General features: G+C 39.8%; 1 protein-coding gene across 4 annotated transcripts in view; it reads left to right on the top strand.

Moving 5' to 3' along the window:
- Positions 1-20,296, top strand: part of LOC133245827 (sterile alpha motif domain-containing protein 9-like) — a 36,432-nt gene that overhangs the window by 9,256 nt on the left and 6,880 nt on the right. The window contains exons 1-2 of one of the 4 annotated variants that reach the window (XM_061413445.1): positions 7,327-7,814; positions 14,216-14,368. Coding sequence is in view for 1 of the 4 variants with exons in the window: in XM_061413442.1 (XP_061269426.1) it covers positions 16,989-17,130 (142 nt within the window). In the remaining 3 variants the exon portion in view is untranslated. Of the gene's footprint in view, positions 1-7,326; positions 7,815-14,127; positions 14,369-16,716; positions 17,131-20,296 lie in introns of those variants that run through there. The other 3 variants (XM_061413443.1, XM_061413444.1, XM_061413442.1) reach the window with 3 other exon arrangements.

The raw sequence follows: 20,296 nt of genomic DNA, 5'->3' as shown, positions 1-20,296 counted from the left end.
CCTGTGCGCTCTGAGTTTAACCAATCTTTTCTTTTTTTTTTTTTTATTTTAAACAATATGTGGAACAGTCTCTATTCCAACAACTAGGTATGTTGTCCAAACATACCTAGTCTCTGTGGGAAAACGGGGCATTTCCAGTGGACAGTTGGCAATGATTATCTATTGCTCATAGGATATAAGCCAGTTCCTAAATGCGGTCGACTCTTCAAGGAGCCTCATGTGTCCAAAAGACTGAACACATGCATTGGATATAAATAGCCATGGGAAGATTAATTTTGTTCTTACAGTCTTAGAAAGATGGAAAGCGGCATTCAAATGAGTCATGGCACACAAGCACACAATTTATAAGTCCATCCACAAAGAAGAAATTAGTAAGAAATAAAGAGTTAATAGGAAATATCCACATGGTCTCCTATTATTTAAAAGATATTCATGGTGTGCAAAGGAGCAAGAGCTGCCTGGTAGGACATAATATCCATAATGTCATTTTATTTTGTTCTTTCAACTACTTGTATTAACTTTCCATCTGTCCACTCAATATATATAAAGCAGATTGACTTTGCTGGCTCATCTTATAAGTTCTGAAATGATGCTTCTTGTAGCTATTGTAAAAATATAAACATTGAGTGTCACATTTGACCCTTCCTAAGACAGTGAGATGGAGAAGGCGATGGCACCCCACTCCAGTACTCTTGCCTGGAAAACCCCATGGACCTAGGAGCCTGGTAGGCTGCAGTCCATGGGGTCGCAAAGAGTCAGACACAATTGAGCGACTTCACTTTCACACATTGGAGAAGGAAATGGCAACCCACTCCAGTGTTCTTGCCTGGAGAATCCCAGGGATGGCGAGGCTGGTGGGCTGCCATCTATGGGGTCACACAGAGTCGGACACGACTGAAGCGACTTAGCAATAGCAGCAGCAGCAGCAGCAAGACAGTGAGAACATATTAGGCAGTTATATATAGTTGGGTACATATAGTTTGGGTACCAGTTAAACTAAAACACTTTTTACTCACAGATGTGGTAGGGTAAAATTGTGATATTTGGCAGTCTCAGACTCTTGATACAGATATGCTGAGTATCATTATTTCTTTATTCCTAAACTTACCGGGTGAGATTACACCAGTTCCTGATTTCACTTTGACTGAGAGAGGGATCTGATGTGAAGACTCACCATGCCTTGAAGAGTATTGCTTCTGGTACGAGTTTGGATGAAGGCTTGACAGTTTCTTAAAAAGTTAAACACGCAGCTATTGATATTTGATCGAGCAATTCCTTGCCAGGGCTGTTTACCTAAGAGAAGTGAACATACATGTCTGCATAAGACTTGTGCAGAAATAGTCATAGCAGCTTTCTGCGTGACTGCCAAAAATGGAAATAGCTCAAATGTCTATTAAAAGAAAATTGGATAAACAAAATGTGGCATTTTAATAAAACAGAATACTATTCAACAATAAAAAGAAAGAAGCTATGGAGGCAGGCAACATTCAGACCAATCTCAATGACATTATACTGAATAAAGAAGCCAGTCACAGAGGAGTATATTCTATATGATTCTAGTATTTCAATTCTCAGATAAGGTTAAGCTAATCTCTGTGTGTGTGTGTGTGTGTGTGTGTGTGTGAGTGTGCCAAGTCACTTCAGTAGTGTCTGACTCTGTGACCTGTGGACTGTAGCCTGCCAGGCTCCTCTGCCCATGGGACTCTCCAGGCAAGAGAACTAGAGTGGGTTGCCATGCCCTCCTCCAGGGGATCTTCCCGACCCAGGGATCAAACCCATGTCTCTTATATCTTCTGCATTGGCAAGAGGGTTCTTTACCACTAGCGCCACCTAAGACTGGTTTCCTCTGGAGGGGGTTAGTAGTGACTGAGAAGGGACAGGGGGTGACAGAAATGTTCTGTGTCTAGATTGGGGTGGTTTGTTAAAAATTTACATTTAATATATGTGCACTCCAGTTTTATCTCAGGGCAAATGGCAACCCACTCCAGTATTCTTGCCTGGAGAATCCCATGGACGGAGGAGCCTGGTGGGCTACAGTCCACGGGGTCGCAAAGAGTCGGACACGACTGAGCAACTTCACTCACCAAGTATAGCTGAAATAAGAGTAACTGAATGTAAAAAAAGAGAGAGAAAATAGCAGAAAGTCAATCGCTCTGAAGCTGAGTGACGGATACCGTTTTCATTATGCTGTCCTGTTGACTCTGTATTTAAAATTTTCCAAAGAAATTGTGCTGTGAAACTCTAGTTCATGATGTGAGGAAACAGAAGCTATAGTTTGATGAGTGGGAGAACAAAATATTATGACATGCTTCTGTTGGCAAATATTTTGCTGAGAGATTATAAAAGAGTGAGCTTGTATACCCAAAATGTTAATAACTGTGAACAAGGGATAGAAGTCAGGTAGATCTTTTTTTTCCTAGATGTTTCTGATTTTTTAATTGGACACATATTAGTCTTTTAATTAGAAAAATATACTATAAATATTACTGTCTTAAAAATACTAGGACTTCCCTGGTGGTCCAGTGGTTAAGAATCTACCTGCCAATGCAGGGAACACGGGTTTGATCCCTGGTCCAGGGAGACTCCACATGCCGTGGGGTAACTAAGCCCGTGCGCCGCAACTACTGAGCCCACACTCTAGAGCCGGCGAGACACAGCTGCTAGGCCCTCGTGCCCTAGAGACCATGCTCCACAACAAGAGAAGCCACGCAGTGAGAAACCTGCGCACCACGACTAAGAAAGCCCACGCGCCGCAGCAAAGACTCAGCACGGCCAAGAACAAATGAATACATGTTTTTAAAAGTTGTTCAGTTCAGTTCAGTCACTCAGTCGTGTCCGACTCTTTGTGACCCCATGAATCGCAGCACGCCAGGCCTCCCTGTCCATCATCAACTCCCGGAGTTCACCCAAACTCACGTCCATTGAGTTGGTGATGCCATCCAGCCATCTCATCCTCTGTCGTCCCCTTCTCCTCCTGCCCCCAATCCCTCCCAGCATCAGAGTCTTTGCCAATGACTCAACTCTTCGCATGAGGTGGCCAAAGTACTGGAGTTTCAGCTTTAGCATCATTCCTTCCAAAGAACACCCTGGGCTGATCTCCTTCAGGATGGACTGGTTGGATCTCCTTGCAGTCCAAGGGACTCAAGGGTCTTCTCCAACACCACAGTTCAAAAGCATCAATTCTTCGGCGCTTTGCTTTCTTCACAGTCCAACTCTCACATCCATACATGACCACTGAAAAAACCAGAGCCTTGACTAGATGGACCTTTGTTGGCAAAGTAATGTCTCTGCTTTTGAATATGCTATCTAGGTTGGTCATAACTTTCCTTCCAAGGAGTAAGCGTCTTTTAATTTCATGGCTACAGTCACCATCTGCAGTGATTTTGGAGCCCCCCAAAATAAAGTCAGGCACTGTTTCCACTGTTTCCCCATCTATGTCCCATGAAGTGATGGGACCAGATGCCATGATCTTAGTTTTCTGAGTGTTGAGCTTTAAGCCAACTTTTTCACTCTCCTCTTTCACTTTCATCAAGAGGCTTTTTAGTTCCTCTTCACTTTCTTCCATAAGGATGGTGTCATCTGCATATCTGAGGTTATTGATATTTCTCCCAGCAATCTTGATTCCAGCTTGTGCTTCTTCCAGCCCAGCGTTTCTCATGATGTACTCTGCATAGAAGTTAAATCAGCAGTGTGACAACATACAGCCTTGACATACTCCTTTTCCTATTTGGAACCAGTCTGTTGTTTCATGTCCAGTTCTAACTGTTGCTTCCTGACCTGCATATAGGTTTCTCAAGAGGCAGGTCAGGTGGTCTGGTATTCCCATCTCTTTCAGAATTTTCCACAGTTTATTGTGATCCACACAATCAAAGGCTTTGGCATAGTCAATAAAGCAGAAGTAGATGTTTTTCTGGAACTCTCTTGCTTAGTCCATGGAATTCTCCAGGCCAGAATACTAGAGTGAGTAACTGTTCCCCTCTCCAGGGGATCTTCCCAACCCAAGGATTGAACCCAGGTCTCCTGCACTGCAGGCTGCTTCTTTACCAACTGAGCCACAAGGGAAGCCCTAAAAGTTTTTAAACAATAACAAAAAACACTCCCCACCCCCAAATGACTCTCAGTCCTAATTACTCTGAATCAGTGACAACAAGGGTAATGTATTCTGGATGCTTGCAAAAATCCTGTCTCATGAGCTAAGAGGCTTCTTGGTATTGTAATACTTCCTTCATCTGAGAGAAAGAGGAACATGATCAAATGTAAAACTTTTGGAGGTTTTGTTCCTAAGAGAAATTTTATATAAAAACAAGAGCATGGAATTAAAGCATGAGCTATTCTATAGAGCATTTCTAGATCATGATCAATTTTTCTGTGCTTGCTCAATTATAATAATTTTATTAGTGCATAAGCACCCCAAATGAGTTAAAAGAGAAACCCTGATCAGATAGTATCCAGGGAGCTTAACTTTGAACACTCTTAAAGGGATCCTCAGTCTTTGAATTATTGAAATAAAATTTTAAAGATAACAAAATCTCACTCCAACAGAGTTTAAAAGAAGGCCTGGAAGGGAGAAGGAACTTCCCCCAATCTATAGCAAAGAATTCCTCTCAAATATAGATCATGACCACCAGTGAGACAGGTCACATCCCAGAATTATTCAGAGGCTGACTCCCAGCAGGAAAGGGCTGATGGTTGAAGAACCAGACTGAGATCTTAAAGCTCAGAAGAAGAGGAGGAGCTGGAAAACATCAGAATTCACTGGCAGAGTCTACCCCCTCAGGTGGACAGACATAACTGGTTCCGTTTTCTACAGGACTGTTTGAGGAAACAGTTGGCCCAAGAACTTCATATGCAATAGCAGGACTGAACCAACAGGGTGGGTGAAGTAAGGAGGAATCCAGGCAAACAGTACATGCACATCTAGTCATGCATTCTCAACTTACCTCCAAGGAGTAAAAACTGCTTCTTAGAAGCAAAAAAAAAAAGAAATAAATTTTAAAAAAATCAGGCCTTTCTTTAAAATAGACCACATTTTTAGAGCAGTTTTTGGTTCATAGCAAAATTGAGAAGATACAGAGATTTCCCAACTACCCTCTGCCCTCACATATATATTAATACAACCTCCCCCACTATCAACATCCCTCACCGGGGTAGCCCATTTGTTACAATTGATGAACTTACATTAACACATCATCACCCACACTCCGTAGTTCAGCTTATGGTTCAGTCTTGCTGTTGTATCTTCCATGGGTTTTGGCAAATACGTATGTAATGGCATATATCAACCATTATAGTGTCATATAGAATAATTTAGTTGTCATAAAAATCCCCTATGCTCCACCAATTTATTCCTCACTCCTCCCAAACTCCTGGCAAACACTGATCTTTTTGCTGTCTCCAAAGTTTTGCCTTTTCCAGAATATAATATAGTTGGAATCATATAGTATGTAGCCTGTTCAGATTAACTACTTTCACTAAGTAATATGCATTTAAGTTTCCTTCATATCTTTTTATTGCTTGACAGCTCACTTCTTTTCAGCACTGAATGAAGATTCCATTGTCTGGTTGTACCAGTTTATTTATCCATTCACCATACTAAAGGATATCTTGGTTGCTTCCAAGCTTTGGCATTTATACACAAAGCTGCTATAAGCTTTTGTGTACAGGTGTTTTTGTAGACACAAGTTTTCAACTCCTCTGGGCAAATACCAAGGAATGTGATTGCTGGATCATATGGTAAAGGAAGGTTTAGTTTTGTAAGAGACCATTAAGCTGTCTTCCAAAATGGCTGCACCATTTTGCATTCCCACTAGCAATAAACGAGAGTTCCTATTGCTCTAACATCCTCACTAGCCTTTGGTGGTGGTAGCGGATTTCAGCCATTCTAATAGGTGTGTATTTCATTGTTTGAATTTGCAGTTCCCTGATGACCTTTGATGCCCTTGTTTATGTATAGGGCACAGATATACATACATTCATGCAGTATATCTGTAATAGTACAATTTCAAGGGTGAGGACAACTATTTTGAAATCCTCCTCCTTAAGGGGGAAACAGTCTAATAAAGAATTGGAGAAGCACTGTCTGGGTAGTCAGAGAGGCAGCATGAGGAGAGAGACACAGGATAGATGAGAAGGATTGCTGAAGAACTGAAACCTGGCCTCACAGGGAATCTGAGCAATGAGACAAGCCAGGGGAATAAAACTGAGTATGGAGAGCAGAGCATCAGTTAATTTTTGCAACCTCTTTGTGTTAGGCAAGGTTCTCTAGAGAAGCAAAACCAGTAGCACATATTGGAGAGAAAGGAGGAGGGAGGCAAGAGGGGAGAGAGAGATTATGTAACAGTTTGTGCCTCAGTTTCTTCGGCTGTAAAATGGAAATAATAATAGCATCTACCTCAGAGGATTGCGGTGAAGAGGAAATAAGTGGTAGAAAGCACAACAGTGTCCGTACATACATTATGCCCAATAAATGCTTAAAAAACATATGAAGCCAGTCTGTGGAAGCCAAGAGCTAATTGAGTTCACATAATACATGTTAACACTTGCTATTAATTTTTTTTTTTTTTTTTTGCTTTTTAGAATTTTTATTTGTCTTTGGTTACACTGGGTCTTCATTGCTGTGCACCTGTTCTCTAGTCACCATGAGCCGGGGCTACTCTCTCTAGTTGAGGCTCTCCGGCTTCTCATTGTGGTGGCCTCTCTTGTTGCGGAGCGCAGGCTCTGGGGCACGCGGGCTTCAGCGGTTGCAGAATGTGGGCTCAGTAGTTGTAGCTCACGGGCTTAGTTGCTCTGCAGTGTGGGGAATCTTCCCAGACCAGGGGTCAAAACTGTGTCTCCTGCATTGACAGGTGGATTCTTTACCACTGAGCCTCCAAGAAAGCCGTGCCACTTGCTTTTAATTTTTTAAAGGCTAACTATCTTTGCCACTCTCAGGCAGTTCTGTGCCTGTCACTGAGTCAGACGTTAGAAAAGATGAATCCCAGCAGGGGGCCCTGCCTTACCCTGGTCCGCTCTGCAGAACTAACCTGGAGGGCTTTGGCATTCATGTGAACATGAACGTGCTGAGTCGCTTATTCACGTCCAGCTCTTTGGGACCCCATGGACTGTAACTGACCAGGCTCTTCTGTCCATGAGCTTCTCCAGGCAAGAATATTGGAGTGGGCTGCCATTTCCTCCTCCAAGGGATCTTCTCCGCTTAGGGATCTAACCACATCTCTTGTCTCCTGCTTTGTAGGTGGGTTCTTTACCACTAGTACCACCTGGGAAGTCCCTAGGAGCTCCAAAAAGGCCATGGAAGCCACTCCTTTACATTCTCTTTGGGAAAACAGAGACAGGTGGATAGTGCACCCAAGAAAATCAGTGAAATGCCAGCTTAAAGTCCTACTCAAGCTCTGGGCTCTTGGCAGCCCTCAAAAGTCTCAAGCAAAGAGTAGATTTTAACCTTTGAATTCTAACCACACACACCAGAAAGGTGGATGAGTAATGGTTTACTGAAGGACTCCTTTCAGAGAGAGAAAAAAGTCACAGTAACTGCAGATCTCAAGAAACGAAACTGAAATCAAATCTGCAGACTTCCTTCTCCCCACCTTCCAGTTTCGGCACACCCATACTGAGAAATACTGCCATTTCTGAGCCAATTAGAGCTCAGACTGAAGTGGAAGCAGAGGAGAAAAGTGCAAAAAAACCTGACTAGAAAAAAAAAGTATTTTTCTGTAACCTAGCAGTAAGAAGAAAACACAGACATTTGAATGCCTCCTACACCGAAATACATGTTTTTCCTGTCATTTACGTAGAAGAACTTTGCAAGAAAAACCTGGGTGAGTACAATATCTATTGGGCTTATTAACAGTATTATTACTATCTATAGCATCATTTTATTGAGTAGGAAGGAATCTACTTCTCAATTAGAAAATTGAAATATATTCCAAAAAATAATATTTTAAGCCTAAATTTTTTTTAGCCTAGACTGTTCACTGTTGTGACACTGTGTGCTTTATATTAATTGAAAAGGAGTCACAACATTCCATAAAAGATGCAGTTGAAAACTAAAGGCACTTTTCCTTTAGAGGTATTTTTATTGATTAACTCCCCCATGGCATTAGCAGCATCTTCAAAAAGAACCTATAATGAAATTTTAAAAATGTACTTTCTACAAATCTACTCTAAGGAGTTGCCAGAAAATAAAACTCCCTGATAAATCTTCAGATATTAGTGTCAGATGATATGTATTATAAACAGACAGAGACAGAAATAGTGCTCGAGTTGTAGACAGACTACAGGAAGACAAACTACTTGAAATTATAACAGCCTTCCTCTTTCCTGATAGAAATCTTGGGTTCATGTCTGATTTTCTTCAAAATAAGGAACAAGGTAGTACCAGAGGGTGAGGGAAATACAGTTCTGATTAAAACCCTACTCTTCAATTTCCTTTTCCTTTAGAAAAACGAACCAGCCCTAAAGTTAACCCTACAGCTGATAAATATATATGTGTTTGATCAATCAACTAACAATCAATTAACAAGTTCCTTTTTTAAATACTAGTTGCTAAAAAGCTCAGAACCAAATTTTAGGGACAGTTTTAGTAAAGTATATAGAATTGAAAAATTATTTTTGCAAATTTCATCTGCATATGCAACGGGAAAATCATGTATTTCGGTGTAGGAAACATTCAAATGTCTGTGTTTTCTTCTTCCTACTTACTATATTAGAGAAAAATACTTCCGGGTCTTTTATGGTTCCATACAAATTTTAGAACTATTTGTTCTAGCTCTGTGAAAAATGCCTTTGCTATTTTGATAGGGATTGCATTGAGTCTGTCGATTGCCTTGGGTCGTATGGCCATTTTAACAACATAAATTCTTCCAGCACATGGACACGCTCTATCTCTCCATCCGTTTTGTTGGATCAGTGTCACTTGGTTCCCAGAGTACAGGTCTTTTACCTCCTTAGATTTATTCCTACCCATTTATTATTTTTGATGCAAGTATAAATGCGATTGTTTTCTTTATTTCTCTTCTGATAGTCTGTTGTTAATATATAGAAACACAACAGATTTCCGTATATTAATTTTACATCCTGCAATTTTACTGAATTCATTTATTAGTTCTAATAGTTTTTCTGGTGGCATTTTAGCTTCTTCTATACACAGTATTGGAGAAGGCAATGGCACCCCACTCCAGCAGTCTTGCCTGGAAAATCCCATGGACGGAGGAGCCTGGTGGGCTGCAGTCCATGGGGTGGCTAAGAGTCGGACACGACTGAGCGACTTCACTTTCACTTCTCACTTTCCTGCATTGGAGAAGTAAATGGCAACCCACTCCAGTGTTCTTGCCTGGAGAATCCTGGGGACGGCAGAGCCTGGTGGGCTGCCGTCTATGGGGTCGCACAGAGTCGGACACGACTGAGGTGACTTAGCAGCCGCAGCATACATAGTGTTATGTTATCTTCTATACATAGTGTTATGTTATCTTCTATACATAGTGTTATGTTATCTTCTATACATAGTGTTATGTGGGTAGAATTCAAAGGACAGTCTTACTTCTTCATATCCAGTTTGGATGACTTTTGTTTCTTTTTCTTGTTTAATTGCCGTCACTAGTATTTCCAATGCTATGTTAAATAAAAGTAGCAAGAGTAGGCATCCTTGTCTTATTCCTCATCTTAGAGGGAATGCTTTCAGCTTTTCACTACTAGTTTGATGTTGACTGTAGGTTTGTTATATATGGTTCTTATTATGTTGATATATGTTCCCTGGGTCGGGAAGATCCCCTGGAGGAGGGCATGGCAACCCACTCCAGTACTTTTGCCTAGAGATTTCCATGGACAGAGCAGCCTGGTGGGCTACAGTCCATGGGGTCGCAGACAGTCGGACATGACTGAGCGACTAAGCACGGCACACGTTCCATCCACGCCCACTATATTGAGAGTTTTTTTAATCATAAATGGATTGTCAAAAACTTTTATTGAATCTTTTGAGTTGATCAGATCATTTTTATTATTCAACTTGTTAATATGATCTTTCACATTGATTGATTTACAGATTTTGAACCATTCCTGCATTGCTGGGATAAATCCCACTTGATCATATTTATGATCCTTTCCCATCTAGTGTATTGTTTAAGGCCAGTGTTTCTTTATTGATATTCTGTCTGGATAATCTGTCCACTGATATAAGTGGAATGCCAAAGTCCCATAATACTGTTGTATGAGTTTCAATTTCTTGCTTTATGTTTGTTAATATTTGCTGCATGTATTTAGGTGTTCGTTCCTATGTTGGGCTTCCCTAGTGACTCAGGCGTAAAGAATCCACCTACAATGTAGGAGACCCAGGTTCGATCCTTGGGTCAGGAAGATGCCCTGGAAAAGGGAATGGCTACCCACTCCAGTATTCTTGCCTGGAGAATTCCACGGACAGAGGACCCTGGCAGGCTACAGTCCATGGAGTCGCAAAGAGTCAGACATGACTGAGCGACTAACACTTTGTTTTCATGTTGGGTGTATCTATATTTTCAATTGTTACCTCTTCTTGTTGTATTGATTTATCTTTATGCACTGTTCTTTATTTCTTGTCATTTGTTATAGTCTTTCTTTTAAAGTATATTTTATCTGATAAAAGTATTGCTACTCCAGCTTTTCTTGTTTCAATTTGTGCAGAATATGGTTTTCCTTCCCCTCACTTTCAGTTTTTCCATCCCCTTCCCCACTCCAGCACCTGGTAACCTCTGTTGTCTGAGTTCAACTTTGAAGGGGAAGTGGTTGTTTTCTTAGATTCCACATATAAGTGAGCTCATACAGTAATTGTCTTTCTCTTTCTGTCTTATTTCGCTTAGCATAATGTCCTTCAGTTTCATCTATATTGTCACAAATAGAAGGATTTCCTTCTTTCTCATAGCTACTGTAAATATGTTTATTTGCTACAGTGCATGTGGGCATGCAACTGTCCCTTCAAAATACTTATTTCATTTCTTTCTGACATATAGTCAGAAGTGAGATTGCTGGATCACAGAGTAATTCTGTTTTTAATTTTTTGAGGAATCTCCATACTGTTTTCCATAATGGCTGTACCAGTTTACATCGCCACTAGCAATGTACAAGTGTTTTCTTCACATCCTCACCAGCTCTCGCTATCAGTTTTGTTTTGAATAATAGCCATCTAATAAGTGTGACGGGGTTACCTCATTGTGATTTTGATTTCCCTGATGATTAGTGATGTTAAACACTTTTTTCCTATATCTGTTGGCCATTTGCGTGTCTTCGTTTGAGAAATGTCTGTTTGGGTTCTTAGTTTATTTTTCAAATTAGATTGTTTGTTTTCTTGCTATTGAGTGGTTTGAGCTCCTTATGTATTTTGGAGGAGAAGGGGGCGACAGAGAATGAGATGGTTGGATGACATCACCGACTCAATGGACATGAGTTTGAGCAAACTCCAGGAGTTGGTGAAGGACAGGGAAGCCTGAAGTGCTGCAGTCCATGGGATCGCAAAGAGCTGGACGTGACTGAGCGACTGAACTGAACCGAAGAGATAGGGTTTGCCAGTATTTTCTCTCATTCCATAGGGGCCTTATCCTTCTGTGCATTGTTCCTTTTGCTGTGCAGAAGTTTTTAGTTTGCAGTCCATTTGTCTGTGTCCGCTTCTATTGTTTGTGTTTTTGGGGTCATATCCAAAGCTTGTTGCTCAGACTGATGTCAAGAAGATTTTCCTCTATTTTCATCTATAGTTTTTTGGTTTCAGGTCTTAGAGTTAAGTCTTTAAGCAATTTGTGTTTTCTACTCAAGATCACTTTTTTCATGGGTCTTTTGTAGTTCCATATGAATTTTAGGCTTTTTTTTTTGTATTTTTGTGAAAAATTTCATTCGAAATTTTATAACTATTGCATTGAATCTCTAATTGATTTGGGTAGTATAAACATTTTAATAATATTCTTCTAATTCGTAACACAGGATACCTTTCCATTTATTTGTGTCTTCTTCAGTTTCTTTCATCAGTGTTTCACAGTGTTCAGTGTATGGATCTTTCACCTCCTTATTTAAATGTATCCCTGAGTAATTTTTGTGCTACTGTAAGTGAGCTCATTTTAATTTTTTTCAGATAGTTTATAGTTAGTGTTAGTGTATAGAAATGTAGCTTTTTAATACTGATTTTGTATCCTGTACCTTTTCCTAATTTGTTTTTTTTTTTGTTGTTCTAAAGGCTTTCTCTTTTTTTTTTGGTGGTAGTTTCTAAGGTTTTACTTACTCCTTGGAAGGAAAGTTATGACCAACCTAGACAGCATATTGAAAAGCAGAGACATTACTTTGCCAACAAAGGTCTGTGTAGTCAAGGCTATGGTTTTTCCAGTGGTCATGTATGGATGTGAGAGTTGGACTGTGAAGAAAGCTGAGCACCAAAGAATTGATGGTTTTGAACTGTGGTGTTGGAGAAGACTCTTGAGAGTCCCTTGGACTGCAAGGAGATCCAACCAGTCAATTCTGAAGGAGATCAGTCCTGAGTGTTCTTTGGAAGGAATGATGCTAAAGCTGAAACTGCAGTACTTTGGCCACCTCATGCGAAGACTTGACTCATTGGAAAAGACTCTGATGCTGGGAGGGATTGGGGGCAGGAGGAGAAGGGGACAACAGAGGATGAGATGGCTGGACGCCATCACTGACTCCATGGATGTGAGTCTGAGTGAACTCCAGGAGTTGGGGATGGACAGGGAGGCCTGGCGTGCTGCGATTCATGGGGTCGCAAAGAGTGGGACATGACTGACTGACTGAACTGAACTGAAGGTTTTATGGGCTTCCCTGGAGGCTTAGATGGTAAAGAATCCGTCTCCAATGCAGGAGACCTGGGTCCAATCACTGGGTTAGGAAGACCCCCTAGAGGAGAGCATGGCAACCCACTCCATTATTCTTGCTTGGAGAATCCCCACAGACAAAGGAGTCTGGCGGCCTATAGTCCATGGGTCTCAAAGAGTCACAGCTGAGCAACTCAGCACACACACAAGGTTTTCTGTGTATAATATCTTTGCAAACAGAAACAATTTTGCTGCTTCCTTTTCCTGTTTGGAGGCCTTTATTTATTTTTCTGCTAATTGCTCTAGCTAGGACTTTTAGTTTTATATAGAAGGAAAGTGCTGGGAGTGGGAATTCTTGTCTTGATCTTAGAGGAAAAGCATTCAGTTTTTCACTACTGAGTATGATGTTAGCCATGCGCTTGTCATATATGGCCTTTGTTGCATTTAGGTAATAACCCCCAACACTTCTATACCAAATTTGTTGAATTTTTATCATATAGTACAAGTAAAGAATTTCATCAAATACTCTTTCTGGATCTATTGAGATGATCATATGGTTTTTATCCTTCATTCTTTTAATGTGGTATGTTGCATTTATTGATTTGCATATCTTGAACCATTCTTCCATCCCAGAGATAAATCCCATTTGATTATGGTATATGATCTTTATAATGCTTATAATGTTCTGTTGAGTTACATTTGTTTGTATTTTGTTGATGATTCTTAACATGTATGTTCATCAGTGATATTGGTCTATAATTTCTTTTTTCTTGTATTGTCCTTAAGTGGCCTTGGTATCATCATTAGGCTGGCCTCATAAAACATACTTATAACTGTTCCCTCCTTTTCTGTTTTCTGGAAGAATTTAAGAAGAATTAACATTAATTCTTCTTTAAATATTTGGCAGAATTCACTGGTGAAGCCATGAGGTGTGAGATTTTTCCTTTTTGGTGAGGTTTCAATTACCAGTCCAAACTGCTTACTCATTATTGGTCTGGGAGGTTTCAGTTACTAATTCAAACTCCTTACTCATTGGTCTGTTCAGATTCTTTATTCATGATTCAGTCTTGATGGTCTGTATGTTTCTAAGAATTTATTTGTTTATTCTACATTGTCCAATTTGGGGCATATAAATGTTCACAGTGGTCTCTTAATATTCTCTGCATTTCTGTGATATCAGTTGTAACATCTCTCTTTCATTTGTAACTTTATATATTTGAGTTTTCTCTACTTGTTTCTGAGTCTAGCTCAAGGTTTGTCAATTTTGTTTATGTTACAAAACAATAGCTCTTAGTAGCAAGAGAAGATTGATGGCTCCGTCACTGATTTGGCTGGTCTTCTTTTCTCTTTGCAGTGTTATTTCCTTCATGCCCTGCTGCTTCGAGATACAAACTATTTTTAAGAAACCTGGTATTGACGCAAAGATCTTCTTTTGAATATAGTGGAGTAGAAGGACCCTAAGCTCACCTCCTGAACACACCCAAATCACCATCTGAAGAACTATCTGCAGAACAACTGTCATTGAAAAACACTGAAACCTACGAGAGAAGATCCTCTACAACTAAAGATATAACAACTAAAGCCTATCCCCCCAGGTGGGTGACACACAGATAAGAGAATAATTATATTACACAGGTTTTCTCATGGGAGTGAGATTCTGAGCCCCACATCAGTCCTTCCAGTCCAGAGGTCTGGCAGTGGGAAAATATGACTTTTTCCATGGTTCTTCTAGTTTCTATTTCACTTATTCCTTCTCTGATTTTATTATTTCATTCCTTCTGTGAACTTTAGGTTGAGTTTGTCCTTGAGGTATAACATTGGGCTGCTTATTTGCGATCTTTCATAATGTAGGCCTTTGTCACTATTAACTATTCTCTTAGAACTGTTTGTGCTGCATCTCATAAGTTTTGGTGTGTTGTGTTTCCACTTTTATTTGTCTTGAGATATTTTTTGATATCCCTTTTGACTTATTCTTTGACCAAATGGTTGGTCAGAAGTATGTTATTTAACTTCCACATATTTATGAATTATACAACTTTCCTTCTATTATTGATTTCTAGTTTCATTTCATTGTGGTCAGAAAAGACACTTGATGTGGACTTCAAGCTTCTTAAATTTGTTAAGACTTCTCATGTGAACTAATGTAAGATCTATCCTGGAAAATGTTCCATGTGTACGTTGAAAGAATGTGTATGCTGTTGCTCTTGGATGGAATGTACTGAATATGTCTGTTAGATCCATCTGACCCATGGTGTTGTTTAGGTATGCTGTTTCCTGATAGATATTTTGTCTGAATGATCTATCCATTGTTAAAACTGGGATATTGAAGTCACCTACTATTATTGTATATGTCTATTCCTCCCATTTAGTTTTACTAATACTTGCTTTATTTTTAGGTACACTGAAGTACCTAAATTTTGGTGCATTATATATTATCATCTTGATGAATTGACTGCTTTATCATTATATAGTAACTTTCTTTGTCTCTTTTGACCATTTTGACTTAAAGTCCATCTTGTCTAATTATAACAACTCCTGCCTTCTTCTCGTTGCTATTTGCCTGGAATATGTCTTTCCATCCCTTCACTTTCACTGCATGTATGTCCTTAAGTCTAAAATGAGTCTCTTGAAAAGACAGCATATCACTGTCAGATCTGATTTTTTTTTTAATCCATTCAGACACACTATATCTTTTGATTGGATAATTTAATTCTTTCATATTTAAAAGTAATTATTGATAGGTAAAGAGGTAAAGAATCTCTCCAGGAGATGCAAGAGACATGAATTTGATCCCAGGGTCAGGAAGATCTCCTGGAGCAGGCAATGGTAACCTACTCCAATATTCTTGCCTGGAATATCTCATGGACAGAGGAGCCTAGAGGTCTACAGCCCTTGGGGTTGCAAAGAGTCAGACACGACTGAGTGACTGTGCACACATGCACACAGGATTTGCTGTTGCCGTTCTGTTTGTTGTTTTCTGGCTGTTTTGTAATTCCTTTGTTTCTTCCTTCCTTCCTCTCTTGCTGTCTTCCTGTGTGATTTGATGACTTTTTGTAGAGGTATGCTTTGACCCCTTTCTTTTTATGTTTTGTATATCTGTGCATGCTTGTGTGCTAAGTTCTTCAGTCATGTCCAACTCTGCAACCCTATGGACTGTAGCCTGCCAGGTTCCCCCGTCCCTGGGATTCTCCAGGCAAGAGTACTGGAGTAGGTTGCCATGCCCTCCTCCAAGGGATCTTCCTGACCCAGGGACCAAACCCAAGTCTCTTAAGTCTCCTGCATTGGCAGACAGGTTCTTTACCACTAATACCACCTGGGAAGCCCTTTGTATATCTACTATGGGTTTTTTACTTGTAGTAATCATGAAGCTTTACATTATTTATCCTATAGATATAACAGTCTATTTTAAGTTTATAACAACTTCACCCACATACAAAAACTCTACCCTTTAACTTCTCCCTCCACATTTTGTGTTATTAATGCCACAGTTTACATCTTTTATTCATATTGTATCCATAAACACATTATTTTACTCACAGTTATTTTTTAGTACTTTTGTCTTTTACTTTTACATCAGAGTTAAAAGTGATTTATCTACCACCATTACAGTACTAGCATGTTCTGGATTTGACTATATTTTCACCATTACAGTAAGTGTCATACTTCCATATTCTTTTCATTTGTCAGCGTATTTTTGTTACAACTCCAAGGCCTCCCTTTAGCATTTCTTGTAAGATAGGTTTAGTGGTGACTAACTCTACAGTTTATTTGTTTTGGTCTGGGAAAGTCCTTATCTCTCCTTCATTTCTGAAGGACAACTTGAAAGTTTCTTAAGTATTCATGGTTAACGCTTGTCTTTTAGCACTTTGAATATGTCATCCCACTCTCTACTGGCCTGTAAGATTTCTGCTGAGAAATCTGTTGATAGTCTTATGTGGGTTCCCGTGTAGGTGGGATTTTTTTTCTCTTGATGCCTTTAAAATTCTTTGTCTTTGATTTTAGTCTTATTATGTGTTTTAGAGAAGATCTTTTTGTATCAGAACTCTTGGGGAAATCTATGAGCTTCAGGAACTTCAATGTCCAAATCTCTACCCCTCCCCCCCACCCCCACAAACAACTGGGAAGTTCACAGACATGACTTTTTTTTTTTTAATTGGAGGCTAATTACTTTACAATATTGTGGTGGTTTTTGCCATACATTGACATGAATCAGCCATGGATGTACATGTGTCCCCCCTTCTCAAACTCCCCCTCATGTCTCTCTCCCCACTCCATCCCTCCGGGTTGTCCCAGTGCTCTGGCTTTCAGTGCCCTGTTTCATGCATTGAAATTGGACTGGCGATCTATTTCACATATGGTAATATACATGTTTCAATGCTATTTTCTCAAATCATCCCACCCTCAGAGTCCCACAGAGTCCAAAAGTCTGTTCTTTACATCTGTGTCTCTTTTGCTGTCTTGCATATAAGATTGTCATTACCATCTTTCTAAATTCCATATATATGTGTTAATATTCTGTATTGGTGTTTTTCTTTCTGTCTTACTTCACTCTGTGTAATAGGCTCCAGTTCCATCCACCTCATTAGAACTGACTCAAATGCGTTCTTTTTTATAGTTGAGTAATACTCCATTGTGTATATGTAGCACAAGTTTCTTATCCATTCATCTGCCAGTGGACATCTAGGTTGCTTCCATGTCCTAGCTTATTGTAAACAGTGCTGCAATGAACATTGGGGTACACATGTCTATTTCAATTCTGGTTTCCTCAGTGTGTATGCCCAGCAGTGGGATTGCTGGGTCGTATCAGCCATGATTTCATTAAATAAACCTTCTGCCTTTTTCTTCCTCTCTTCTCTTTGGATTCCAACAATGAATGGATTGTTACATTTGATGGTATCCGATAATGCACATAGGCTTTTTTTTCACTTTATCATTCTTTTTTTTTTCTTTTTCTTTTTTTTTTTTTTGCTCTTCTGAATGGAAAATTTCAAATGTATTGTCTTCACAAGTTCACTGATTCTTTTGCTTGGATGAGTCCGCTATTGAAGCTTTCTATTGAATTCTTCAATTTAATCATTGTGTTCTGCAATGCTAGGATTTCTGTTTGTTTTTAATGGTCACTGTTTCTTTGTTGAACCTCTCATTTTGTTCATTCATTGTTTTACTAATTTTGTTTGTCTGTGTTTTATTGTAGTTGACAGAATTTTGTATGAAGATTATTTGAAAGTATTTATCAGGTAGTTCATTGAGTTTCATTTCTTTAGGGTCATTTATTGGAGCTTTATTAGTTTCCTTTGATGTTGTCATGCTTCATTGATTATTCCTAATTCTTGTGGCCTTGCATCATTGTCTACACATTTGAAGAAGTAAGCACCTCTTCCAGTCTTCACAGATTGGGCTTAGGCAGGAAAAGGCCTTCTCCAGTCACCTTGTCCAGAGACTGTAGGTGAATTGTCTGGTAGATTCTGAAGATGAGCTTGATGCTGGCGTCCTCAAGTGGGCAGGCCTGGTGCCCGGGTCAGTGGCTGGGCTAGACTAGTGCTTGGGTTTATAAGGGTGGGCTGGCATTTGGGTCCATGGGGTAACCCTGGCCCCTGAAGTCCTGGTGATGGACTGATGCAAGAGAATTTGGCCTATAGCCTGGGGCCGCTGACACTGGCCTGAAGGTTGGGTCCATGAGGTGCAGCCTGACACTGGGGCTGGCCATGTGCCTAGGTCCTCAGGAGCCAGTCTGGAATTGGGGCAGGCCAGGAGCCTGACTCCAAAGGAACCAGTCTGGAGTCTGTGTTCATAGAGCCCAGCCCAGCACCTGGGCAAACAGAGAGCCTAGGTTCATAGGAGCAGGCCCAGTCCTGGAGTAAGGCAGGAACCTGATTCTGCAGGAGACTACCTTGAGCCTGGGGTCTCCGGTAACCTTCTTGTTACTAGGGTGAGGCAGGAGTCTTGGTTCACTGAAGCTCACCTCAAGGCTGGGTTTGCAGAGGCTTAGCTAGTAGGGTACTACCAGCTTCACAAACTGAATTGAGAAGAATTCCCTCTTTTACTGTGTTCTAGAAGAGATTATATAAAATCAGTGTTAATTCTTTAAATGTTTGGTAGAATTCTTCAGTAAATCTATATAGACCTGGAAATTTTTCTTTGTAGGGAGATCTTTAAAATTAAAAATCTAGCTTTCTTTTAAGTTATGGGACCATTCAAATAATCTGTTTCATATTAAATGGACTACAGAAGTTTGTTTTTTGAGGAATTGTTCCATTTCATTTGAGTTGTCAAATTCGTATGTGTGACGGAAACTTGATATAACTTTTTTATTGGTTTCTGTAGATGTTACATTATGTATACATAACTTATGATAGTTCAATAGTGGGTTTTTTTTCCCAGTTTGAGTGAAGCATAGAAATCTTCGTATCCCCTAACCCTGTCATGTATAATGATCTTAAATATTTTCACTAAATACATTTAGAACCATATCAGACAGTGGTTTAAAAATCAAACATAAGTTTTAAAAACCAAAGAGAAGTCTATTATATTTACTAGCTTTTTTGCTTACTATGTTCTTTTCTCCTTCCTAATATACCAAGGTTCCTTCTCGTATTATTTTCTGTTTAGAGAACTTCCTTCACCATTCTCTTAAGGTAGGTTGTGTAGGTTGCATCTTTTCATATTCCCACCACTAGTGCACAAAGTTTCCTTTAATTTCTCCACCTTGTCCTCACTAATTCATGTTATTTTCTGGAGGTTTTTAATAGTAGTCATCATAATAGGGTTGCACAGAGTCGGACACGACTGAAGCAACTTAGCAACAGCAGCAGCAGCATCATAATAGATGTGAAATGATACAGTATTGTGTTTTAGGTTCGTATTTCTCTAATGATGCTAAAGCTGAAACTCCAGTACTTTGGCCAACTCACGTGAAGAGTTGACTCATTGGCAAAGACTCTGATGCTGGGAGGGATTGGGGGCAGGAGGAGAAAGGGACGACAGAGGATGAGATGGTTGGATGGCATCACTGACTCAATGGACATGAGTTTGAGTGAACTCCAGGAGTTGGTAATGGACAGAGAGGCCTGGCATGCTGCGATTCATGGGATTCATTACTGAGTGACTGAACTGAACTGAAATGAAATGAACGATTAGTGATGTTGAACATCTTTTCATGTGCTTGTTGGTCATTTGTATATCATCTTTGGAGAAATGTTTCAGTCTTTTGCTCACTTTTAATTGGGTTATTTGTTTTGTTGTTGTTGAGTTGTAGGAGATTTTTTTTAACGTATTCTAGATTAACCCCTCATCAGCTCTATGCTTTCCAAATATTTTCTCCCACTCCATAAGTCACTTTTTCATTCTATTCATTGTGTCCTTCGATGCATAGTTTTTGAGTTTGATATAGTCCCACAAAAGGGCTTACTTTAAAAATTAGTGCACTTAAAACAATTTCCCACCTCTTCTCTTTCTCTCTTTCCCCAGCTTATTTTAAATTTGAGCTACTCAGTATCTGCAGGCCAAATTACTGAAAGAAATTT

Source organism: Bos javanicus, chromosome 4 (assembly GCF_032452875.1).
Source record: "Bos javanicus breed banteng chromosome 4, ARS-OSU_banteng_1.0, whole genome shotgun sequence".
Taxonomy (NCBI): domain Eukaryota; kingdom Metazoa; phylum Chordata; class Mammalia; order Artiodactyla; family Bovidae; genus Bos; species Bos javanicus.
Note: the sequence above shows the minus strand (reverse complement) of the source record. Positions and strands in the feature narration are given on the sequence as shown.